General features: G+C 41.7%; 1 protein-coding gene across 2 annotated transcripts in view; it reads left to right on the top strand.

The window, feature by feature from the left end:
- Window positions 1-24,082, top strand: part of esrrgb (estrogen-related receptor gamma b) — a 35,773-nt gene that overhangs the window by 7,590 nt on the left and 4,101 nt on the right. For both annotated transcript variants that reach the window (XM_020617306.1, XM_020617307.1), the window contains exons 2-6: window positions 2,692-3,107; window positions 6,940-7,056; window positions 15,179-15,289; window positions 15,735-15,896; window positions 20,903-21,172. In XM_020617306.1, the coding sequence (XP_020472962.1) occupies window positions 2,692-3,107; window positions 6,940-7,056; window positions 15,179-15,289; window positions 15,735-15,896; window positions 20,903-21,172 (1,076 nt within the window). The remainder of the gene's footprint in view (window positions 1-2,691; window positions 3,108-6,939; window positions 7,057-15,178; window positions 15,290-15,734; window positions 15,897-20,902; window positions 21,173-24,082) is intronic.

Below are 24,082 nucleotides of genomic sequence, written 5' to 3'. Positions count from 1 at the left end.
ACACACGCACACACACACACACAGAGATAAGCTTCTCTGGTGGGACACTTTCACGCCCATCACGCTTTGGAAAAATAAAAATGCAGTGGTCAGTGCTTTGGCATTTCAGGTGTTCTCTTGGTTGATTTTTTTTTTCTGGACCACATTCTGGACCACATTCTGGCCTGCTCTCTGGTTTTTACATGTTGTGTCTAGACGCCGTCTTTCTCTCAGTGTGGTGGGCAGACTGAAACCTCTGTGTGTCCACTGTGGGAGCCTCTAACAACAGCAGAACAGAGAAGGCAGGTGACCTTCACGTCTGTCTGATGAGACTTGCTTGTCTGCTCAGTCTGTACCATTTTTTTGTACGGCAGAGCAAACACCACCCCATTAGATATTAGGTGCAATGTGTGTATGTGTGTGTGTGTGTGTGCGTGTGTGTGTGTGTGCATGCATGCGTGCTTGCGTGCACTGCCATGAGCACAGGGCAGGTTGAGGAGAGTCAGGCTGTGCTTAGGAAATTCTGTCTCTTTATAATATGAGGGGGAAACCAAATTATGAAACTATGAAGCTATTTCTGTCTGTGCGAATTGGTGGTTTGTGCCATTATTTCATTTCGACAGATTTGAAAGGACCCATTAGAAATTTCCATTAAACCTAACAAAAAACATCTCCCCAGCGTTACTGTGTGCTAAGTGTGGAATGAACTACTTTTTACATATGCCACAATGTACTATTCCATAGGGAATCCCCCAATCTGGCTGCAATGATGTATTAACTGTTACCATGCCGCTCTCTCCAGTTCGCTCATATGGGAAAAAATATACCTTACAACTGAGTATAGGTGCATGCTGATTGCTAAAAGGATTTAACTTGAGCCCGGTGAATCTTTTATAAACTGCAACAGAATGAAGACTAACATAATGTTGTATCACTGCATCTCGCGCTATGTTAACAGTCCTTACTGATTAAAAATGCATAAGGAATGTCTGGGACCCGTAAGAGGAGGTTCTATTTTTTCATGCCTCATCTGGAACAGGAAGGAAGAAGAGGATCAATAGATCTGATCTGGGCCCAGGGGTAGAGACTATCTCCTCATCCTCCCTCCTTCCCTCTACCCACTACTACCTGTTAAGAGGTCTTAGGTTGTTGGGGCCTGATGACTTCATGGCTTAATATAAACACATACCTAAAGAGGCAGCGGTGGGAAACTACATTTTTAACTACAACACCACATTTGAAAAAAAAAAGGGGACAACCCCTGGCAGTGAAACGCAAACAGTTTAGAGGAATCTGTCCTGCAGTAGCTCACTGTTAATTTGTTAACATGGCATTCCGCTACTTTTAACAAAATATTTACAGCTCACAAGCATGGTGGGCTGAACTTGTGTAAGATCAGCACCTGCTGTGACAGACAGAGCCAGCAGGTCCTTAACAGACCCAGGCCTCATTTCATGCTTTGTTTGAAAGGATATTATTGAAGCCACTTCAAGTACAACAACAAGCAGCTGTTGTACTGCCTGAAAGATTAAATTAGTGTCCGTCGATGGGTTGTGCTCACATGGATCAAAATGCATAACATATTTTCATGAAGCTTTGAAGTCTTTTAGACTTGCTGAAATACAAAATTTCCCCAAGAACCTTTTGCTCAAGTTAAACTTTTATGAAGCCCAAAATCACAAAATTGCCTCAAAAGACTTTACAATCTGCACGCCATATAACATTCTCTATCTTTATACCTCAGTTCACACAGGGAACAACTCCCAAATAGCCCTTCAATGGGTGTGTGGGGGGTACGACACCTCAGGAAGAGGACAGATGCCTCCTGAAGACACGTCATGTGTTCAAGTACAGAAGTGGCTTTTTTTCTTTAACACTGCTTTTTCTAAACCATATCATGAAATTTGAGATTGGCGATCTCCATCCCAGGTCTTCATCGGCCTCTCCACCATAGCCAGGCAACTTCCACTCGTAAACTAACCAGGTCCATTGATTGGGTCATGTATTACCCATGATCCTCTACATGCCGAGTGTAACGGCTCTCTCTGTCCATTAACAGCCTTCTGAAGTTTCATTCATTCATTTGCTCCTGGCAGCCGACCAATTGTGGGCATTGTTTGCAAGATGTATGGGGCATTTGTTGACATGGTCGTTAGTTACTATTTTGCCTGAGAGGTAAAAAGCTGCTGTAGTATATCACTTGGCATTCCAACACATTAATGGTTGTGTCTGTAATATAATCTATCAATCTTAGATGGAACGGGGCGCTCCATCACAGCTGATGAATCTCTTGCAGGGTGATGAGGCAATGATGGAAGAAAGCTACATTCAGTACATCTTGTCAGACCTTTTAGTAGCAATAATGCAGTTTTCTGATGTATATTTTCTTTTATGTAGGGGTCTTTGTTTCTTAGTTCTCAATAAATTCATTGCTCATTTGCACATCAGGCAAATGAGCATTATTTCCATAATGCTGGTGTTGTTTGAAAGCCCTGTCCCTCAGGTTTTTGACTTCAGTTGAACTATTAGATTATCTGTGATGAAGAAAATGAGAGACTGTTTGAGTTCATGGAGTTCTTCTGACAATTATTGAGATTTTTGGAAAGTTGCCTACACTTTGATTTATTTCTGTCTGTTCAAAAAAATTTTCCAGTGGTCCTGTTTTCAGTACCAAAATTGACTGTAGCTGTGGCCCTGTCTGTGTTTATCCAGGTTGCTGACCAGAATGCCGTCTGAGGACCGACACCTAACCTCAAGCTGTGGTTCTTACGTCAAAACCGAGCCTTCTAGTCCATCCTCCTCACTGGTTGACACTGGTAGTCACCACAGTCCCAGCGGCAACTCCGATGCCAGCGGCGGTTACGTTAACAGCAGCGGCGGACGCTCACACATCCTGGATTCTCCACCAATGTTCAACCCAGGCATGCTTGGAGGCGGCGGCGCCTGTCTGCGCCGCTACGACGAGTGCTCTGGTGGCATGGCAGATGACTCGCCAATCAAATGCGAGTACATGCTCAATGCCATCCCCAAGAGGCTGTGCCTGGTGTGTGGAGACATTGCCTCAGGGTACCACTACGGGGTGGCCTCCTGTGAGGCCTGCAAAGCCTTTTTCAAAAGGACAATACAAGGTATTTCTCACTTCTGTTTCAACCTTCACTGATTCACCTCAGCTGGTCTCCCATGTCTGTGCACTCTCAGTTAAGCCTTCATATAACTGTATAAAAATGTTACCCCTTTAACTGAGGTGTACTGTCACTACTGTCACTATGCAAGTGCACTTGATTCTAAAATTCTAAGAGTTTTTATTAGCTTTACCATGACAGTTGTGACTGCGAGTAAAAACCTGATGAGAAATCCACTGCCGTGTGCTCCATGTGTTCCTCAGCGCTGATATCAAACCCTCTGCTCTTATGGGACTAATATGGTGTAGTGATTATAAGTGTTTACAGCAGGCATTAGGCCCAGACTGTAAATCTGCTCTGGGCTGTGATTTTGTATAATGTGTTTGCGTGTGAATTGTACTTCTGGCATAGGCTCTGCAATGTGTGGGAACTGTTTCAGAATAATCACTTGGATAGAGATAATGTGCTGCAAACTGAGATGCAGAGTTTAGAATTTTATCTGCAGCATCATGAAGTTACAGCAGGTCAGCGAGGCCACGACAACATGAAATGTTCTGTGCAAACCCCTTTGAACTAACAAAGACATCTTCTTCTTTTGCCTAATGAATTTTATAAGTAGTTGGCTAAAACCATAACAGTGAATTAATACCAAAATAAGAAAGAGAACATGGTTAGCTGGTTGCTTCACTAGATCCTCAGTGCAATGCTCTCTGACCCTCTGTAATTCACAACAGTAAAATACACATTATAGGTGCTACATATAGGTGTTTCTGCTATTAAACAGTGACATACTGTAACTGACTGTAGAGTATGGATACCCCAACCGAGCCTGACGGGACCCATCAGTACCCCAGGGTTCCTGCTGGGTTAGGACAAAAATTTAGAAATCATGTTCAGGTCCGGATCAAGTCCATGCTGTAGTTATGGTTTGAGACAGCAGCCACTCGATGTCCTTTGGCTTATTTAAACTACAGTACCTGATTACTAGCTGATGTTATTTTTGTTTTATTGGCTGTGTTATTTCCTTGCTGTGGAAAGAACATGTCTCAATTAAAACATTTGAAGGTGCAACTCAAATGCAAATAACACTTTCAACCCAGCTAAACATTCTAGCCATGTATTGAAACCTGGTTTGTGTTTGATTATTGGTTAAAGGATGCACGTCTCAATCTAGCCAGCAAAACTGTTAGTGTTCCTGTGTGAGCTTGTGCTGTCTGGCACAGATGCCCCCCTCTCCTTCATCTTCCTCTCCTTCATGGAGGACAGGCCTGTAATGAACCTAATCTGTCCGTCATTCGTCCTGAGCTGCGGGAGTTTCAGTCAATAACAATCAGTGTTGGGTGACTGTAATTAAGAACTAGGCATTTCATTGGGAGAAAGTCAGGAAAGGAGGGAGGGAGGTGTGGATCTGTTGTTTGTCCCCAGGCCCTTCCAGCCCTACACCCGAGGGGGAGGAGATGGGGGCCAATTAGAAGCTGAGGCACGTGTTGTTGGTGCAATAACAAACGAAGGGGAGAGAGAAGAGAGATGGAGTCCTCTAAATAAAAGTCAGAGGGACAAGGGACAGGCGACGTGGTCATTCAGTGAAAGGAGAAGCTGCTTTAATGGAATGGTAATCAGGAAGGGGGGGCCCGGCCTCGGTAAAGGAAGAGGACAAGGAGAGGTCCAGCTTGAGTGGAGATGAGAGTGTGGATAATAGCATGGCATAATAATATATCAAAATTTAGAGGGAAAATAAGAGAGGTTAAGGAAGGATAATAAAGTAGTTGAAATGTCCTTTGAGAAATAAAGGTGGATGCAGGACCTGATTAACTAAGAGCGTATGCCGACAGTGAGCTTTTAGAGGTAGGCACTTTAGGACTGTTCTGGACCCCCAGTGCATGCCCCCCCTCACTAACACACACATACACTCACCAACACACACATACAGGTTTTTTTTTTTTTATCCATTCAGGTATACAGTGTTTCCTTTAGTAACCAAAAAATACTAAACGCATGTAATAGTTTCCAAACTGATGAAAATCCTCTGCATTTGTATTATGTTTGAAAAATACTACACAGTATGTTAATGAATAAAAAATATGATCATGAAAAACTATACAAGCTGAAAACACAATGAAAGAAATCTGAACTATACCTTGTCTATATTCCATACACATAATGTTGATAATGGACAACAGAAAAATTATAATGAGCAAAAACACTGACCTGTTCCTTCTATTCCCTTTCTAACAGAGTAGTTTGCTCTATAGTGAGCAGTAAATGAGAGCTTTTAAGAGTGTTATTTTTACTGTATAGTGATTGTCATTGTATGTTTTTGCAATATAGCAAAGTACATTCATTTCTTGTATATTACAGGAAACCATCTTTACTCTCTTATACTAACAGCAAATAGTGTAACACACCTGCCATTAGTCATCAGTCGTGGTGGCTATGTGGATACGAGTGGTTACTGCCAAATGAAAATGTCTCCAAATTCATAAAGTTTGTTTTTGCTTGTGTGAATTTATTTTGTCTGCTGTAATATGGGACATCAGCGTACATCAACAGCACCCTCAAAAATCAGGGGTACTTTTAGTACACATACTGACTTTGTTGTGTATTTTGAATATTCCACTTAATAGTAACTCAAAATAGTACATATTCAAAACCAGTGTAAAATTAGTATGTAATTTGAAACTGGGACAAAGTCATTAAGAATTACTTTATTCTAACTGCACAAACTTTGACAATTAATATACTGTATAGTACATGCTATATATAGTTAGCATGTAGTATCAAATTGGTGCGCAGCAAGCGTCTTTTATCTACACATGAGCATTGCAGTATACTGTACTTTCCGTCTGCTTACACCTCAGTTTAAAAGACTTTAGCCACCCTGAAACCAGCAGCAGCCTCTGCCAACGTCCTGGCGTGGCGCCCCGGCCCCCTCACTGTGCATGTGACCCTGCTAGCACCATCGTTGCCAGGGATCCTGACAAATGTTGGCACCTTCTCCTTGACCAGCAGGAGGTTGTGTGTGTGTGTGGTGGGGGAGGGAGAGTTTCAACAGACAGCACCTGGTTTGCTGTTTTTAGGCACCATTAATACAACTCTGGACTTATGGGACATTGTGTTAAACATTCAGTCAAGGGATTTAGATACTTAGAAAAGAGGATTTGTCATTGGATTCTGAGGCGGGTCATGTCAACTTTTGAAGTGACCGCATAATGATCAGAGAAGAAATTAACCGGAACCTGGCTACAGGGCAGCAGATTCAATATGTCTGCATTTCTGGCTCTTTCTGAATCTGAGTGATTAAATTGCACAGGAAATATTTCCATACTCAGCCAACAGCCATCGAGACGGACTTAAATAATAAATCGAGCTTTGCTACATGATATGGGAGCCTTAGATCGGCCAGTCTAACAGCAGCTTTTGGTCTTTACTGGAGAACATTACACAGAACGCCCAGCGGGGCGTTTAGCTCTTAGCTCTTGATGAGCGAGGGCAGCTTTCCCATCATCCTTTAGGTGAAGAAGGGTGGGCTAGAAGGGGTCATAGTTAGGCTTGCAGTGAGGATACTCTGCGTTAATGCAGCAAATTTATCTGTGAATCAAAACAGGAGTGGGACTCCAGGGCGTGGAGGTGCTTTTAACATGTCCCATCAGAATGCCGCTAAACCCTCCTCTCCTTCAGGAGTGTCACACGGGGTCACCTTGGGGCAGCTGTGTGTTGTGGCTTTTACTGTCCTGATCTGCTGGTTGTCTACCATTTCTGGTTGGGTCCCCTTTAATATGTAATCATTTTTTATGTGCTGACGAAAAGTAATGACACCGTGTTTTCTAATTTGTTACAGGGAATATTGAGTACAGCTGTCCGGCCACCAACGAATGTGAGATCACCAAAAGGAGACGCAAGTCTTGCCAGGCCTGTCGTTTCATGAAATGTCTTAAAGTCGGCATGTTGAAAGAAGGTAAGTACTCAACTTATTATCTGATATCATGTAAGATTCTTCTGCTTTGACAACCTTTTTAAATATTTAGGTCAAATAATCAATCAAAAATTACCTGGTCCCAGCTTCCAGCATAATATAGTAAATAAAAACAGCTTATTGAGCTTAAGAGTCAGTATCAATATTTTGATATTGAGACAGTTGACTCTTGACACTGAGTCTAAACCAGACTAAACAGTATTATTGGAAGCTAGAAGACTGGTCAGTAATCAAATATTAAAGGCGGATGTGGCCTCAGGAAGACACCAGCAACATCCCCCACGTACTTACTTCTCCTCCAACAGCCAAGCCTCTCAGTGTTTAACTCAGAAGGACAGCAAAAGCTGCTGACTTGAATGTTCCTACAGAAACTGACTGAAATGTGTAACAGTACTCTTGAAAAGCACAGACTGTTCCCCCAGGACTTTCCTCTCCCCTGGGCTCTGGGTGTCTCTCTCCCTCTGTCTGTTTCTCTTCCCCTCTCTTGCCAGGCATATTGATCCACTAAATGCTTTCCGAACATCCCGCCTCACTTCCTGCAAGTGTTGTTTCTCCTCCTGTGAGAGACCTCTGGGAGTACAGAGGGAAAATCTAGCCGATAGATTTTCTTTGTTTTTTTCCAAGCGGAGAGGGTTTTTATTTTTTGTTGGTATTTCACATTTGTGTTTAGTTTAAAAAACTGATGTACACTGATCCAGAGTCTGACTCTCGGTTATGATTTTATGATTTTAAGTGCTGAACTGGGAACACCTTACGTGGTAGCTTTTTGACCAGACATTCAATAGAACCAGACCTCAAAAAGACCTCATGATATAAAATGAACAAAACATATTTTTGCATTCTTTGTGACTTCACTTTTCAAGGATATCATTAGTCACAATCTTCATTACAAAATGTCCATAAACTTGAACGCATGTGTCTCCAGAATTTGCCTGAGAATCATCATGTTTTTATGTCCTCTTCAGTATAAAACTAATTCAGTGCTAGTTGTCTGGACATCTATGGGTACACTGCAAACAAACAAACAAAAAATCTAATGGCTAATTCAGTGTCAATTTTCCAAAAAGTATTAGGCAAAAAAAGAAAAATACAGGTCTCGGTTGTTGGTCATATCTAACTAACTACCTTCATAGTAACAATATACTTCCTGTTAATCTTTCAAAGCATTGTTGGAGCTACAGTTCCAAAACAGAATATGAATATTAACCAGAATACAGCTGTCTTGACCTTGTATGACTGTGTCCTAAATTTCTCTGCCTTACATCCACCACACCAACACTTAATTTAGAGTTTAGCTGACACATAATAGCTTCATAGTAACGTCTGTGTATCTAATACTTATTCAGTAGGATGTTATTTGCACTTTGCACACATCACACCACTCCACAAAAGTAGGACTTGACCTGTCATTCATACTGATTGTATTATATATACCCAACTATAAAAAGGAGTGTTTCAAGAATTTGTTTATGGGCTCCACATGGAGATGCAACAGTCATACATTTCCTAAAAATAAATAATGGTTGCACAGTTTTGTTGTGTTCTGCCACCACCAAACTCAACTCATAATAGAAGTCAGCAGCAATTAACTGCAGCCTGTGCTGCTAACACAAGATAGTATGTCAGGCTCACAGTTCACTTCCACTAATACAGCTTCCCTGTGTACTGATGAAGCCGTGTTTGTTCATTTTGGACTGAAGGGTCATCCATTGTATTACTGTTACAACACTATTTATACATGCGCCCACTCTTGATGTCTTCATCCCAGGCCGGATATCTCACAGCGAGTCTTTGATTCTCAGCCAAAAAAATATAACGTTGCCACAGAAATAAAGCCGAAACTATTAACACATGCTTAAAGGAGAAACGGCAGGGTATTGTCTGTAGCAGGCCAAACTAAGCCTCTGATGTGAACACTCAGTGTGTGTGTTGGGGGGGTAGCCTCCACCTCCTGCTGCTCCTGAGTCGCAGCATTACAGCCACCGCAACATGTGGCACAGTAGGTGACTTTCTGAAAGCGATGGCATTCAATTAAAAGGAAAAGGGACATTTAATCATGGCATGGTGTAGTAGCATGGCATCAGTAGAGGGACAGCAGCTTGCCCTACTTCATGTAATGAGATCACCATATAACATGCTTGTTATAGAGTGATATGGTGGCCAAAGGCTTGTCATAGAAAAGGAACAGTCGCATGCTGTAACATGAATACTGGTGTTAAGAAATCTTCTGACCACACACTGTAAAAACAAGATAAATGCTGGAAATTGAGAAAAAATGTTTGGATCACACGTCCAGTGAAATCAGTTTTTTTATCATTTAGGTTTACATTAACCTACGCAGCAACCTCTGAGACTGATAAAGGAAGACAGTGTGGAAGTGTTAAAACCTGCAGTTCCTAGAATGGCTACTTGACTCCAAAAGGGAGTCAGTCACCGCAGATTCCCAGGTTAAAATGCCAAGTTTTACAGCAGAAGTAAATATGTTTACAGCCTAGTTTTTTTTTTTATTTGTCTTTGTTTGTTTGTTTATAAAGCTAATTTCCTTTTCCATGACAACTGTACAGAGGGTGAACTTTTATATAACTCCCTGTTTAAATTATAGTGAAGCTAAAAATTATGCCATGTTAAGATGTGGCCACTCTGAGTAACAAGCGGGAGGGTTCCACCAGAGGTAAGCTGTCTAGCAAGCTCTACTCCCACCCTATCTCTTTACCAATAGGACGACCAGATTTGAGCTTCAAAACCACTCTTCAGAAAACCAGTGGGTGACGTCATGGAGTGTTTGCCCATCTTTTATATATATATAATGCATTCACCACAACCTGAATTGTAAACCTCTCTTTCTGTTTTTGAATATTCTGCTGCTATTGGAGTAGCAGATTTTGATCAAAATATTAACATTTTATGGTGATTTTTTTGTGAATTCTTTTTCTTGTGGCTCACATCACAAGTTTCCCTTTGCTAACAACATCCCAAAGCTATTGTTTTACTATTACACTGTGGCTGTATCATAAGAAAACCCTCACACCACAGAAGAAGATGAGAGAGTATATGTGATCAGTCATTCTAAAAGTATCTAATATTTCCACCACGACTCCCTAAGCTCCACTTTTAGCATGCTATCCTGAGTTATAAAGTGCTAGCTGCCAGAGTGAGACCAGTACTGTTGGTGTGCAGGAGAAATGCCTCCTTCCTGCAGCACCTGCTGCTAAATAACTGACTTTACTTTTCAGTTTGGTGCCTTTAGTTGTGTTTTGAGTCCATGCAGGTCCAAACAAATCAGCAGCTCAACATAGTTCAGCAAAGAGCAGGGAAGGTAAAATGTATCGGTTAATATATATTGTGTCTGAGTGGAAAGTCAAAGAGATTCATGGAAATAAAAGAAAGAAATTTAAAAAAACATTGTCGATGACAGGCTTCCAAATCCAGCTTTACTGCTTTGCCACAGCAGAGTGCCTGGATGAGCTGGTTGGATGGCTGAAGCGGCTGTTTGAGGAAACCGTCGCTCAGTGACCCCTTAAATTTCCAGCTGAGACTGATAAAAGGTCACGTTGCCAATGGAAAAAGTCCCACATAATTACAACTTACGGAAGGTATGGTGTCACTCACTACTGCCAGGAGTCAGCGCCCACAGTTAATAGCAGTGCTAATACCCCTAGAGCATTACTACGGTGTTAAACGATGCAAGCAGTTTCTGGACGGCATTTTTTAGACTTTGTGTTCTGAGTCACAGTTCTTGTCATCTACTGAAGATGGAAGATTTATTTTTATGGGGTTTTTTTAGCTTTAGTGTTGCAAAAATATGTGTCTGTGTAGGTCTTTAAACATGTAATCACATTATCATTATCATGAATGAAAACTTTAACAATCCAAACAAACAAATCCATTTGCTCTTCTGAAGCCTGTTGGTTTTAGTGTTAGTTCAGTGTTTCTCTGGTGTATTCTTTGCTCGTGGGGATTTTCTGACACCACTGTAATGTGGTGGTTGAACACAAGCTGCCAGACTATTTTGGCAGCCTACGCTGCTGTCTCACCCTCGCCCGACCACAGATAGGGATCAGAAGTCTTTCCTGAGTGAACGTGGCTACCAGGGTAGCGTTACAGCCTTATTTTCCTCCAGTCACATACATGAAAGATTAGTAAAGCCATATCCAATATCACAGACTGTCAGGTCCCTTCCCAATCAATAGGCTTAGATCAGAAACCAATCTATAGCCCACACTGAGATTACATCATCAAAATAAAGATATAGCAGAAATCCATAGTGTATGGGTGATTTTAAAGTCTTAACCGATACATTTGAACAGGGTCGGTGCTACGTCTCTGTATCTGAGTGAGTTAAGCTGTAAACTCTGAATGCCCTTTGACCCCTTGCCACTTGAGTTTTTCTTATACAAACTTGTCTGTCTGTCAGCACATGTATGTGGCCTTGTTTGCTTTTTAGGGTGTCAGAGTAGCTGGCAGACCGCAGCTGAGAGTCAGTGCCCACCCAGAGGCTCTGTGCTGGCTGGTGTTCACTGTCTGGCAGGTGATAGATCAGACATAGAGGCTAACATGTGTTCTTCTGAAGAAGGGGATTTAACAAAGTGCTGACCCCTTTACAACCCTGTGATACACACACTGGAGTCACAACACACATATTCATGTACACACATGCCACACATTCCCTGACAAGTGACGAAATCAGACCTTGAGGTCATGCAGGCACTCTTCTTCATCTATATCTTTTTTTTCATTCACCCACTCCAACACAACAATTTGTGTGAACACCACAAATCAAAAAGCCTGCTACTGAACACCAATACACTGGGGATCCACCCGGCCATCTCCAATCGTGCAGATGTTGAAGATTACAGGCACATTTGTGGTCTGGGCCCTTCTGTAACACATAATAATACCCCTTGTGGACACGCTAGCTCAGATTTATGAAAAGTGTAAAACATGATAAAGAGAGCAACAGCAGTGTATGGCTATGGGAGAACAACTCCGGCTTTGTCAGCCCATCAGGGGTTAGAGCAGGTGGGACACCATGTTCTTACACCCCTTCCTCCTTTTGTTTTGTTCCCATTTGCTTTTCGACTCTCTCCCTCTCTGCAGCACGCCTAGACTCTGTTCGGTCAGAAGAGTGCAATGCCTCCTGCTCTTTACAGCCTTACAGACGTGCCTTCAGAAGTAGCTCTAGAAGGGCAAGGTCCCTGTGCCTTGTAAAGCGAGTGCCGTGTAGGAGGGGGTGCACACTGCATCCCTCTGATTTTTCCCAGCTAAAATAGGGAGCGCCTAATCTCTCTTTGGCAGCATTAACCAGCCAGCCAATCCTGACACGTTCTCTAGAAAGATGCGCCTCTGACAGGTGAGAGGCTGAAAATAGTTGCGTGAAATACAGAAACACACACATGCACATGTTCATACTGTAACACACAAACTTGATACACACCACATGTGTGTGATGAAATTTGTTCTCTACAGGGCTTCATCTGTATATAATAAATCAATCTTAGTGAATCAATGACACTTTGGGGCATTTTATTACTTTTATTCTTAGTTTTCTTTTTTCTGGACAGTTTTTTTTTTGCGTATAATTTTTATTATTACAGAGTAAATGAAATATGAAAAATCTAAATAAATACACCACTTTTTAAAATTTTTATTTCAGCTTTGTAGTTTTTTTGTTGAATGGGAATTTATGATCTGTGATTTTAAAATTGTTGTTTCTGTTATGTGGCCACGAAATTTGAAGTTTGTTGAAGTGAATATGCATCACTGTAAACAGTACAAAATAAGCACATGATATATACATGCAGGAGCTGCCACTAGCCATAAAAGAAAACACAGCTGCTTCAATCAGGAGTGTGCTTTAAGGTTGCACAACTCAATAAAGGTATTGAATGTGTAAGGGAATCCGGGCTCAGGTGGCCGTAAAGATTGCTCCTATGCAAACATGCCTCATCGTCTTTCCACACATGTACACACACATACGCACAGGAAGGATGGACCCTCAGCCTGTTTCTCTCATACTTTGTGATAAGTTATGAGCGTACTGTACTGTATGTCCATACTGAGCTCATAATATCTGCCACATACACTTCCACCACCTCCCATTCCCTACGGTCTTTAACCTCACCCCCTGAGCCCATATTTTGGCTGCTACACTTTACGAAGAGCCCACAACCATAAAAAATGGATCTGGATGCTTTTAAGATGATTTGTGTATCTGCCTGACCCCCCTGTCACAGGGTCTGTCACAACCCCGACACAAGCTCTCTTTAGGGCCTGATTGTTTTGAAGCACAGAGGCTGCTGTGGTTTTGGGCCTGAGGTGAGGAATGTGGTGCTGACGATGACACCAAAAACCCTCCACGGGCCTCCACAAGGGGCCTTGTCCAGCTGTCTTGTTGTGGTCAGATTCTCAGTACTGTGCCGTATCACATGGGAGAGGAGATAATCCCACACTGGTCAGAACAGGCGCTGGCTGAGAGGCAGGGCTGTCAGGGAGGAGATGTACCCCCAGAGCTGCGAGGGAGAGACTGAAAGAAAAGTGAGAGAAAAACAAACAGAGATCTTGCAGAAAACAGATGCATTCAGCCAAAAACAGCAGCTTGTTTTGCCTAGTTCCCCAACCCTCTAATTCTGATTCCTTTCTCTCTACCCTCCTGCCATTTGCAGCGTCGCTAAGCTGTAAACTGAAACTGGTTAGTGCTGAGCTTTTAATTCTTGTCAGTGTCTATTAATTGTAGGCCAGTTGGATGTTCCAGTTCAAAACAGCCCCTGCAGATCTTGGAATTCGAACTCTGGCTGTTTGGTCACTTGTCGCTTGTAGCAGCGACATGACCCTGCAGCCCACAGCAGAGAAATCATTGTATTTCTGTTTGTGTGTGTGTGTGTCTGTGATTCTGTGTGCATGCATGTGAGGATGGTGGTATCTGTAGATGTCAGGGACAAAAGCAGCAGCAATTCACGGTCACTTTGTCTGACAACTGTGGTGCGTGAATTTAGGGTATTTAGGTTTAGTAGACCTATTGCTGTGAAAGCCTTTACTAACTGCATATAACTGTATTAGGCCTATGTGTGCCATTAAATAGAGAGAAGCCACTGAACTGATTTCATATCTGGAGTACACACACACAATTTATAATTTTAAATTTACTTTAACTAAGATTAATGGTATGAACAACTACTAAAGCTCCAAATCTATTGCAAACCCAGTTCCTAGCTGCCTAACTGACTAATTAAAACTGCATCCACATGTGTTCAAAGAACAAGAAGTCTATTTGCAAGCCTTATTGATTACTTTAAGACGTACAAATGGAAAGCTGTGTTAGGAGAGGGGCTCTCGATTTAGCTTCAATCTGCCAGGCATAAAATGATCTCACTGTGTTTGCTGGGAAGAATGAGCTCCCTCTGGGCACGGTGGGTAATTAGGTTAGTGGATAGTCGGTGTCAGGAAATTGAAAGACCATCTTAATCGGATTCTTTTGTTTTCAGGGGAATCAAAGGAATTTATATGAGTCACTGGGAAATCTCACATGACTCAATTCCACTTGACCATGTAAAATCTGTTTGCTCTCCCTCAGTGCTCAAACAACTTTTAATACCAGAGTGTAAATCCAGCACATAAGATGCATCAGATGTAGCCACCGTCCTCAGAGAGGGCTTTCAAGATAATCCCAGATATGTCACGTTTGTATACTAACTAGATACTTACAGTCTTCAATCTGCAGCAGAGATGTATTGAACAGTCCTGCTTTTCAGTCAGAAGGTTAAAAATGAAGGAACAGAACTCTGTACTACCAGTTATCACATGTAGTATGTCAATAGGAATAAATTGCTGCATTATCAGTAAAGTTTGTTTAGTGTGCTTTGTGTATAGTATATATTTCAACATAGTCTGTTAGAAATATACTACAATTTGAAAAAATGACTACACATGATACTCAAAAAACAACTCACCAATGTTGCAGTTGAATGGCTGCTTACATTAGTTTTATGTTACTCTGTTCTGCTGAATAAGTTTTTCTCACTCTTAAAAGTATTTTTAGTTTCTTTCTGATATTTATACATGTATTGTGTTGTTTTGTTTTTTTTTTTGTTTGTTTGTTTTTTTGCAGGTGTACGTCTGGACCGAGTGAGAGGGGGGAGACAGAAGTACAAACGAAGGTTGGACCCAGAGAACGGTGCCTACCTTGGTCTCACCATCCCCCCTCCTGCCAAAAAGCCATGTGAGTCACACACTTGGGTGGTAACATAACATAACATAGAGGATTCATTATGTTTTTATATCAAAGCAGCAATTACATCATTTGGGCCATTTGCAGATATGTTGGGACTTGGAATAGTGCAGTTGGAAACATATTCATTTTATAGAATGCTTCCCTGAGGAACAGTTGCACTAAAGTCATATTCATCAGCCAGCCAACCTGCCACCTGTTGTACAGTTCACACCATATTTTATGACATTGCTAGACAGTCTTCTAAATGAACTTTTCAAATGTATTATTTATTCAATTATTTGTTGTAATTACTGTGTACCACTGTAATCCAGCCTAGCTTTTTGTTATTTTCCTTTAAAAAAAAAAAAAAGTGTCCAAAAACGGTCTCACTGCACATTTGAATATCTTTCACCTCATTTCCCTTCATATCTGCATCCATCGTCTTCTCTCTCAGTGACAAAGATCGTTTCCCATCTGTTGGTGGTGGAGCCAGAGAAGATCTATGCCATGCCTGACCCCACCATGCCTGACGGAGACATCAAGGCCCTGACCACGTTGTGTGACCTGGCCGACCGCGAGCTTGTGGTCATCATCGGCTGGGCCAAACATATCCCAGGTACAGAGACGTGGCAGCCAACGAATGAAAAATCAGTAGACGAGAGACAAATAACAATAAGAAACATAACTAGATTTAACCAGCTGTTTTAATTCAAAACATTACAAAATTTATTTGTGCTGAGTGTGGTCTTGTATTAGTATTTGACTATTGAGAACTGGATTTATGAAAGGAAAAACAAGGAAGTATGTTATGCTTTAATTTGCTAAAGCGATACAGTATGAGATTACTGAAGTAGTTCACTGACTGTTGCACACACATAAACACCCCTCGCACACACACATTCATGCACACACACAACATAATTAACATCTGCTACTCGTCTGCACCTAAGGGAGAAGCTAGTCCCATATTCTAAAATCTAATCAATAAAGAGCAGCTGAAACCTTTGATTTGACTGGGCGGGGTGGGAGAGGCCGGGGGAGTGGGATCCACCTCATGTCAATGTATTCCTTTTCAATCCCAGACTTAAAGAAAGCAATCCTCTTACATACTTAAGGAGACGACACTGGGCCTGAGGTACAATTGATTTATTTAGAGAAATACTGAGAGATTCCCCCAGTCCTTGTTGGTGAAGTCTTAAATAAGAATTGTTGTGTAAATGTCATTAGATCTTTCTTTTCATCTCATTCCATTAAAAAAGACATTTTGAACTCATGTATGCTTAACGGGAGCACAGTTTGGATGCATCTCTTTGGTCCAATCAATTAAAAAAACAGCTAATTTAAATTTATATACAATTCAACCTACTGAACCGGCCAGTATTCTAGACGCTTTTGAATGTGTTTCATTCACAGCACCACCATTTCTCAGAGCACAAGGTAATGTCTTCAAATATTCACATATTTAAAGCTGCATGAATTAACTTGTCCCTCTAATTTTTGACTGTTATGGGTGAAGTGAGAGTCAAAACAAACTCGAGCAGTATCCCCTCCTCTTCTTACTCCACTCCTCTTTGCCCCTCCTGCCCTGTCTCTGAAACTAGATCATATGTGGTCACAAAAGTGGCAGTCAGGTAGTGTGGCAGTGATAACCAGCTAAAGGACTAATGTATACAGAAAGTATATAAAATATAGAGCCCACAGAGCCTGTGGTGTTTGGTGGTATTGCATGTAGCGATATTTTCCTACCTGTTCCAGCTAACAGTGACCCCCTACTTAGCTCTCCGATCTCCAGGGTTAGACCTAATCAGTGATTTGTCATCAGATTTACATTTAACACCATAATTAATGCAGTTTTGTGTGGGTGAAGGTGTCAATCCCAGCCCCATCCTGGGAACCTGGGAGGAATGGGAGGCACTGGGGAGCTGTATAGTCTAATGAGGAGATCAGCCTGGTGGGGGGGGGGGGGGTGCCAGGGTACAAGGTGAAGGTGCTGTATCACCATTTTGTAGTTTACACTGAGACAAAAAAAGAGCATCCCTGACCTAAATGCACACTTTTCCCCTGGCATCTTTTGCATCCAGCATCTTAGGAACAAGTCTTAACTAGCTTCTTTTTTTATGCTTCTCAGGCATTATGTTTTCTGGTTGTCCGTCCGTACATCCAGCACATTCTTGTCAACACGATATCTCAGGAACACTGTGAGGGAATTTCTTCAAATTTGACACACATGTCCTCTTGAACTCAAGGATGAATGGATTAAATTTTGATGTGTCCTCATGTCCAACCCATTCCCATGAACTTGACTGGTGAGCGGAGGCATACAACTGCGAGGCAGTAATTCTAGTTTAAGTCTACTGTGTTTCAGGTATGTTTTCAAAGAATCATGAAGAGCCCAAACAGGGCAACTACAATCAAATTCTACAGTGTAATCATTGCCACAGGGGTGCAGAAATGAATTTAAGAAATCTACTATTATATTTTTGGGCCTCAATCTCTGTTACATTTTCTATGTATAACTATTGATCTTGTATGTTATGAAGATCTAAATCCAGAGCTGACAGAATAATTAAAGGGGCACTCTGGGGACATTTTACCCGGGGCCACTAGTTCAGAGTGTCACCAAGTAACGATTAAGACTAAAGGGGTCCCTACAGTTTAACAATTCACTCCCAACATTATACTCATAGCTCACCAAGCAAATGGCCTTAACAGTGAGGTAAATTGCTCCATTAGTGTAAAAGTCCTTCACCACCCAGATGTAGAGAACCTGGGAGAAGACAAGTGTCGCTGAATAGGTTTTCTCTTAGATGTTTTTAAAGATGTACTTTAATGTGCACAAGTTAAAATTTTCTCAAAATATTTGTACCAAACACAAAATGGCGGATACATCTTCAAGAAATAAACTGTCAGTAGCATGGTTAAAACAAGTTTAGGTGGATGGGTGTAACTATTTACTAGGAAGCCACTGATTGGATATTACACACACTGTCATAAAAATGACAACAGAATTGTAGGACAATTGTCAAGAGCTCAGAGGTGAACACTAATGTGTGCAGCTGTTAACAAACACACATCATCTCAGACGTAACTGCACACAACGTGTAGATTTATGTCTGAGGCAACGGCGTTCAGCACCTCTGATATTTAATGTTCATTCGGTTCCAAGCATCACTTTCTTCCTCTTTGTTTTTTTTTCTCTTCTATCTTTCACTGCCTCTCTCTCGCTCTCTCTCTCTCTGTCAGCATACCTTTCACACACACTTCTGGCTTTCCTGTTCTCCTGTTCCCCTGGCTCTTCCCCTCCTCCTCTGGCTCACACTGGGCCCTCTGGTTTCATTATTACCTCTGTCTTTTTATTAGGCCTATTAGGGCACTTAGGAGGCCTGTAATGATACTAAATGAATAGAGAGTGCAGTGCTGTCTGTTTTAAACCTAGCTCTCAATGACAGCTTCGAGCTTCAGTGCCAACCACTCAGTCTCTTTATTGTACTGAGCAGGGATTCAGTTACATATCTGATCTGTACCTGTACTGTTGCATTGGCAGAGCACTTTTCTTTTCTGCAAACAGTCACTAACATATAGTCTGGTACTGTGGTTCAGTATGACTTACCGTGTTATATGTAGATTTGTGGCCCTGGAAAGTAGAATTTGATTTACCTTTTCTGCATTACAAAGACAAAATATACTTTGACACTGGGTTGGTATCTTGTAATGTTTGATAAAGGTTAAAGGAAAGATTGTAGTTTTGGTTAGATGCTAAATTAAACACATTATGCCTCATGCTTCAATTATTTTACTTTTTCAATATTTTACCTTAGCCAAATGGTTTTCCGCCATTTAGTTTTCCAGGACAACTAAATAAGTCAAAGACTAAATCCAGTAATAATGGAGGAAAAAACATGAACTAGCGTAGCTTAGTTTTTGATGAGTGAAGTTCACACAATTTCATGCATTTTTTTGTAAGTCACATATTACATATTCATTAATGGGTTTTTATTTTGATTTCATTTCATATACTAAAATATAGTTTACCTTTCTAAATGAGTTCAAAATGACAAGAAAGCAATGTGCCACCCTTTTTTTATGTTGCATATTGTCCTTGGATTCACTAAAGGTTAACAAGGCTATTCAGAGAGTAGGTATCTTATGGCACTGATATACACATAATAAACTTTAAATGGTATAAAATAAAGACACTACAACATTTCTTTTATGTAATTAACAACCAGTCTGAAAACTTTAACCCCCCCCAAAAAAAATCTTAATTTTTGTAGCTATTGCTGTCTTCCTTTGTAGAGCAGAGTGGGTGACAATAAATTAATTTTCTTATAAGGCAGCAACAACCTTAGTGTCTTTTCTGTCATGACATGAGGAGGAAAATGCAGAGACAGAGACATTGCCCATTTTGCTCAATATGTGTCATGTTTGGTTAAACAGCAGTAAATCAGTAGAGTGAAATATTGATGTTTCATCAGCGGGAATCACCCTCCAATGCGATGCGTAACTCTGCCACCTCTGGGTGACGCACCTGAAGCTCCGGGGCGACCTCGGGGGAGCAGGAAGTCACTCCATCACTTCAGTAAATTGAGTGGAAAGAAAATCTACACGCTAGGGAAGCTGAAAGAGTGAAAAAGAAAAGGAGGAGACAGTTTACAAGATGTGTGAAGAGATATAATATTAAAGAAAAAAGCAACAAAAACTAATAATTAATAGGATTTTTTAAATTTCTGAATCACTGCTCCTTTACAATTGTTATGCTTTTTTCTAACTCACTTTGGCTTTTTTCCAGACAACTAAATATGTTACAAGTATAGTCACTGATCTTGCCTCATTGTTCTAAATTTGGCTTAAAGTATTAAACTTTATGGGTTTCATTTATTTGGCAAAAGTGTTTTGAGGATGGTGAGTAAATGAATCATGAATACCCGATGCAGCCTACAAGTATCTACATTCTGTGTTCCCATAGTCCTCCCTTCCCCCACTAATTGTGTACTGGATGTCCTCCATCAACTGTCTGTTTGTCAGATCTGAGGCTTGGATCGATGCCCCTTTCGCATTTGGTGGACTGATTACAATCTACTAATCAATGACACCCGCAGCACTCTTTTCTCTCTGCCTCATTCTCTCTCTTCCCATCGTTTCTTTATTTGCTTGATAAGAGCCATCAGGAGGACTTTTTAAGTCAGCCTGCCTCATTCCCAACCATACAAGCTCAGATTTATGTAAGCAGAATGGTGGGTTCAAGGCCGTGGTCAATACCCCCAGTCACCTCCCTATTCACCATAATGTAGTGAAAGGTATTGTGGCAGTTGATGTCCTTTCAGGTGTCGATCTCCCCTGATGTGGTGTTTGTGAATGTTAGAGGAGACAATTGATGGCTTGACCTCGAGATCTGGCTCAGTTGTTACCCTGAGTTCAGAAGGTTGAACACAAGAGCGTAAAGAATGGGGAGCGATGCTGTCAGTGGACATATGCTTGTGTTTTTGTTTTATCTTTGGCTTAAACTTTGTTAGTATGAGAACAACTGTACTAATCTAACAACATCATGTCACCCATTAATAAGAGTGATTAATACCTGGACTGAAACTCTCAAAAAATCAGATTTTCTTTTTCATCCTACAGGGTTTTCCACTCTCTCACTGGCAGACCAGATGAGTCTACTGCAGAGTGCCTGGATGGAGATCCTGGTGCTGAGCATTGTGTTTCGCTCGCTACCCTGTGAGGATGAGATTGTGTATGCTGAGGACTACGTGGTGGACGAGGAGCAGGCGAGGAGCTCGGGCCTGCTGGACCTGCACGTTGCCATCCTGCCGCTGGTCCGACGCTACAAGAAGCTGCGCATGGAGAAGGAGGAGTTTGTCACACTGAAAGCCATTGCCCTTGCCAACTCAGGTATAGTAAACCTCCTTTAAGTTGTAACAGGGGTCTCAAAATTTCCAAATATACCAAATAGTTCAAGTTGAATTTGGGGAATAACTGGTCTTTGGGTGGAGTGGTGATGTCGAAGCCTCTTGTGACCCAGACTCACCGAACAGCACAGGCAGCAGTGCAGAGATACTAGCTTCTTAAAGGTTTTAAGTGGGATTGACCTCTCTAACCAGTCAGAGATTTTCAATTATTTCTGCTTGATCAGTAGGTTTTGTTTACCTTCTCTTTTATTATAATTTCATCACAACAAAACTGAAGAGCTGGGCAGAATGTGGCAGAGCATAGTGGAACAGGGAGAGGGAGCGCTGGGCGGAGCAGAGTGGACTGATTTGGAGTTTCATCCTAGTGCTACCTTAAGTTACATACCGTAGCTTTAAATTATGGCTGAGAGACAACTGACTAAATGATTTATATAAAGCTTTCACCAGGAACTTATATGTTTATTGTAATTTGCAGTCTTTTGGTCAAATCCTTTCCTTTACTTCATTTATATCCTTTACTAGGTGGCATGAGCTTGATAGGAAGGAATATCTCTGCGTTAAATCTCAAATAAATTGCAATAGTTGGCATTTAATTAAAGCAAACAAAGAAATGAAACAAAAAATGTCAAGTGATTGTCTGTTTTGTGAGCCGATCACTTCCACAGTGAAGGATAACTGATAAGAGGGGACGAAAAGGTCAGGAGCATGGTTGTTTAATTTAACACCCCCTGTGTGTGGAAGTAGGTGTGTGTATCAATGTTTTCATTTGTGTGCATATACTGTATATATATGTGTGTGTGTGTGTGAGACTGTCACATTGCGCTCTCATTTTCTCCATCTCCATAACAGTAGCTGCCAGCGCACTATAGCCGAGGGAGATATATTTAGCATTTCATTAGGAAAACAGGGGCTGTCAATAAAATGTGTTAAGTGGAGTGGAATGAGCGTTGGGGAGCGACGGGCCTCGTTTGTTCCAGTGTGAAGATGCCGCACCCGTATCGACAGTTTGCTTTTCATGAGGCCAGGCCTGTCCCCCACTAATCAATGCCTGTTAGGAGTCTTTTCTCCTGCCTGACTGAAAAATGAAAAATGCTGAGCCCAGAGCTTTAGTCTTGTGATGACAAACTCTCCAAGAGAAAGTAGAGGATAAATTGGGGGGGGGGGACTTGATGGAAAGACGGGGACATAAAGGTAAGGGAGAAGTGTGAGAGAGAAAGGCAGGGGTTGGGAGGGGTCTCAGGGAGAGTGAGAGGGCAGCCTCGGCCCGTTTGAACACAGCCTGAGAGAGCTTCAGCTCCAGGGGTCTTGTGGGTGTGACAGCTGTGGAACTTCATGGCCATTGATTTTGTAATTAGCTGAGTATCGACGGGATTGACGCCAGGCTGCTGACGGATTACATGGAAATTGCTTCTTCAAAGTTAGTTTTGCATTCCGCCCCTAACCCCATAACACACACACACACACAAACACACACATGAAAAACACTCATGCTCTCCGTATGCATTTACACACACTGACACACATTTTCTTTCCCTCTCCCCTCCTCTCTCTGTTTCACACACACACATGTGCTCACACAGCCAAACGAGGATCAGATCAGTATTAACATGAAGGTTTCAAATGAAGAGTGTTGGAACACATGTGAGGTCCACATAGCCTAGTTAATTTCCCAAGATAGAAACGCAATTTACACAGAAGGCGACTGGTAAAAGAGACTTAATCAGTCAGTTAGGAACATAATTAGCCTTGTACTTTCCTTTTTTCTGCCTCATTTACATGTTCATACACGGTCTTACTTCACTCCACAACTTCCATGACACATAGCAGAGCTGATCTAATTCACTCACACACTTCAATCTGCAGTTTGGTTTAGCTTTAGTAATACAGTGTTTATGATGAGATGAGTTGATCTTGAGTCTGTTAGATACACCACGGTAAGTTGTTTAGATTCAATTATAATACTGAATTGAATTCACATTTTGTTAGGCACAGTTTTATCTATCACTTAATGAATTGTAGATATGATACATACACAGATTAGACCTGACACTGTAGGTCCTCACTGTGAAATTGGCTGAAGGCAAACCAGCGCTTGTACATTAAAATGCTCTCTGTCAGCTTGTCCTTTGGAAGACAGGCCTGCTCTTTTTTCTTTCTAACTTGTAGACTTATACATAGAGAGCATTTTTAATAAGTCTCAACTGGTTTTATTTTAGAGCCTATACATAAGGGGGCCAACTGCTCTTTCTTATGGAAATGAAGGCCATCTGCCGCCATCATTCAGCTGAACAATATCCCAGTAATGCAGCCATCTGAATTCATTAGCAGGGGAGATGTATGTGGTCCATGCTACCAAAAGAAATGAATCTTTTTCCTGTCCCACTATATATTTATACAGACCTGCGGTACCTCTCCCTCACTGTCCCTAGAGTCCTGACCACGCACAGGCATTTATCTAAGGAGCGTCATTAACCACTAACAAGAGAAAACCTCTCCCCAAAATTTGCGTGTTTGCACAGACAGTATGCAGACTTTAAAGCTGCTGCTGCAAAACCCTAAGCTGTTGCTGTGGCTGTAAATCTTTGTTCACAGTGTCGAACAGTAGAAATGTTTCCTTTAAATTGTCATTTGTAACTTCCATCCATCCATTTTCCTTCGCTTATCCGGGACCGGGTCACGGGGGCAGCAGTCTAAGCAAAGATGCCCAGACTTCCCTCTCTCCAGACACTTCCTCCAGCTCCTCCGGGGGAATGCCGCGGCGTTCCCAGGCCAGCCGAGAGACATAGTCCCTCCAGCGTGTCCTGGGTCTTCCCCGGGGCCTCCTCCCGGTGGGACATGCCCGGAACACCTCCCTAGGAAGGCGCCCAGGAGGCATCCGAAAGAGATGCCCGAG

This window comes from Monopterus albus, unplaced genomic scaffold, assembly GCF_001952655.1.
Source record: "Monopterus albus unplaced genomic scaffold, M_albus_1.0 scaffold188.1, whole genome shotgun sequence".
Classification (NCBI taxonomy): domain Eukaryota; kingdom Metazoa; phylum Chordata; class Actinopteri; order Synbranchiformes; family Synbranchidae; genus Monopterus; species Monopterus albus.
Note: the sequence above shows the minus strand (reverse complement) of the source record. Positions and strands in the feature narration are given on the sequence as shown.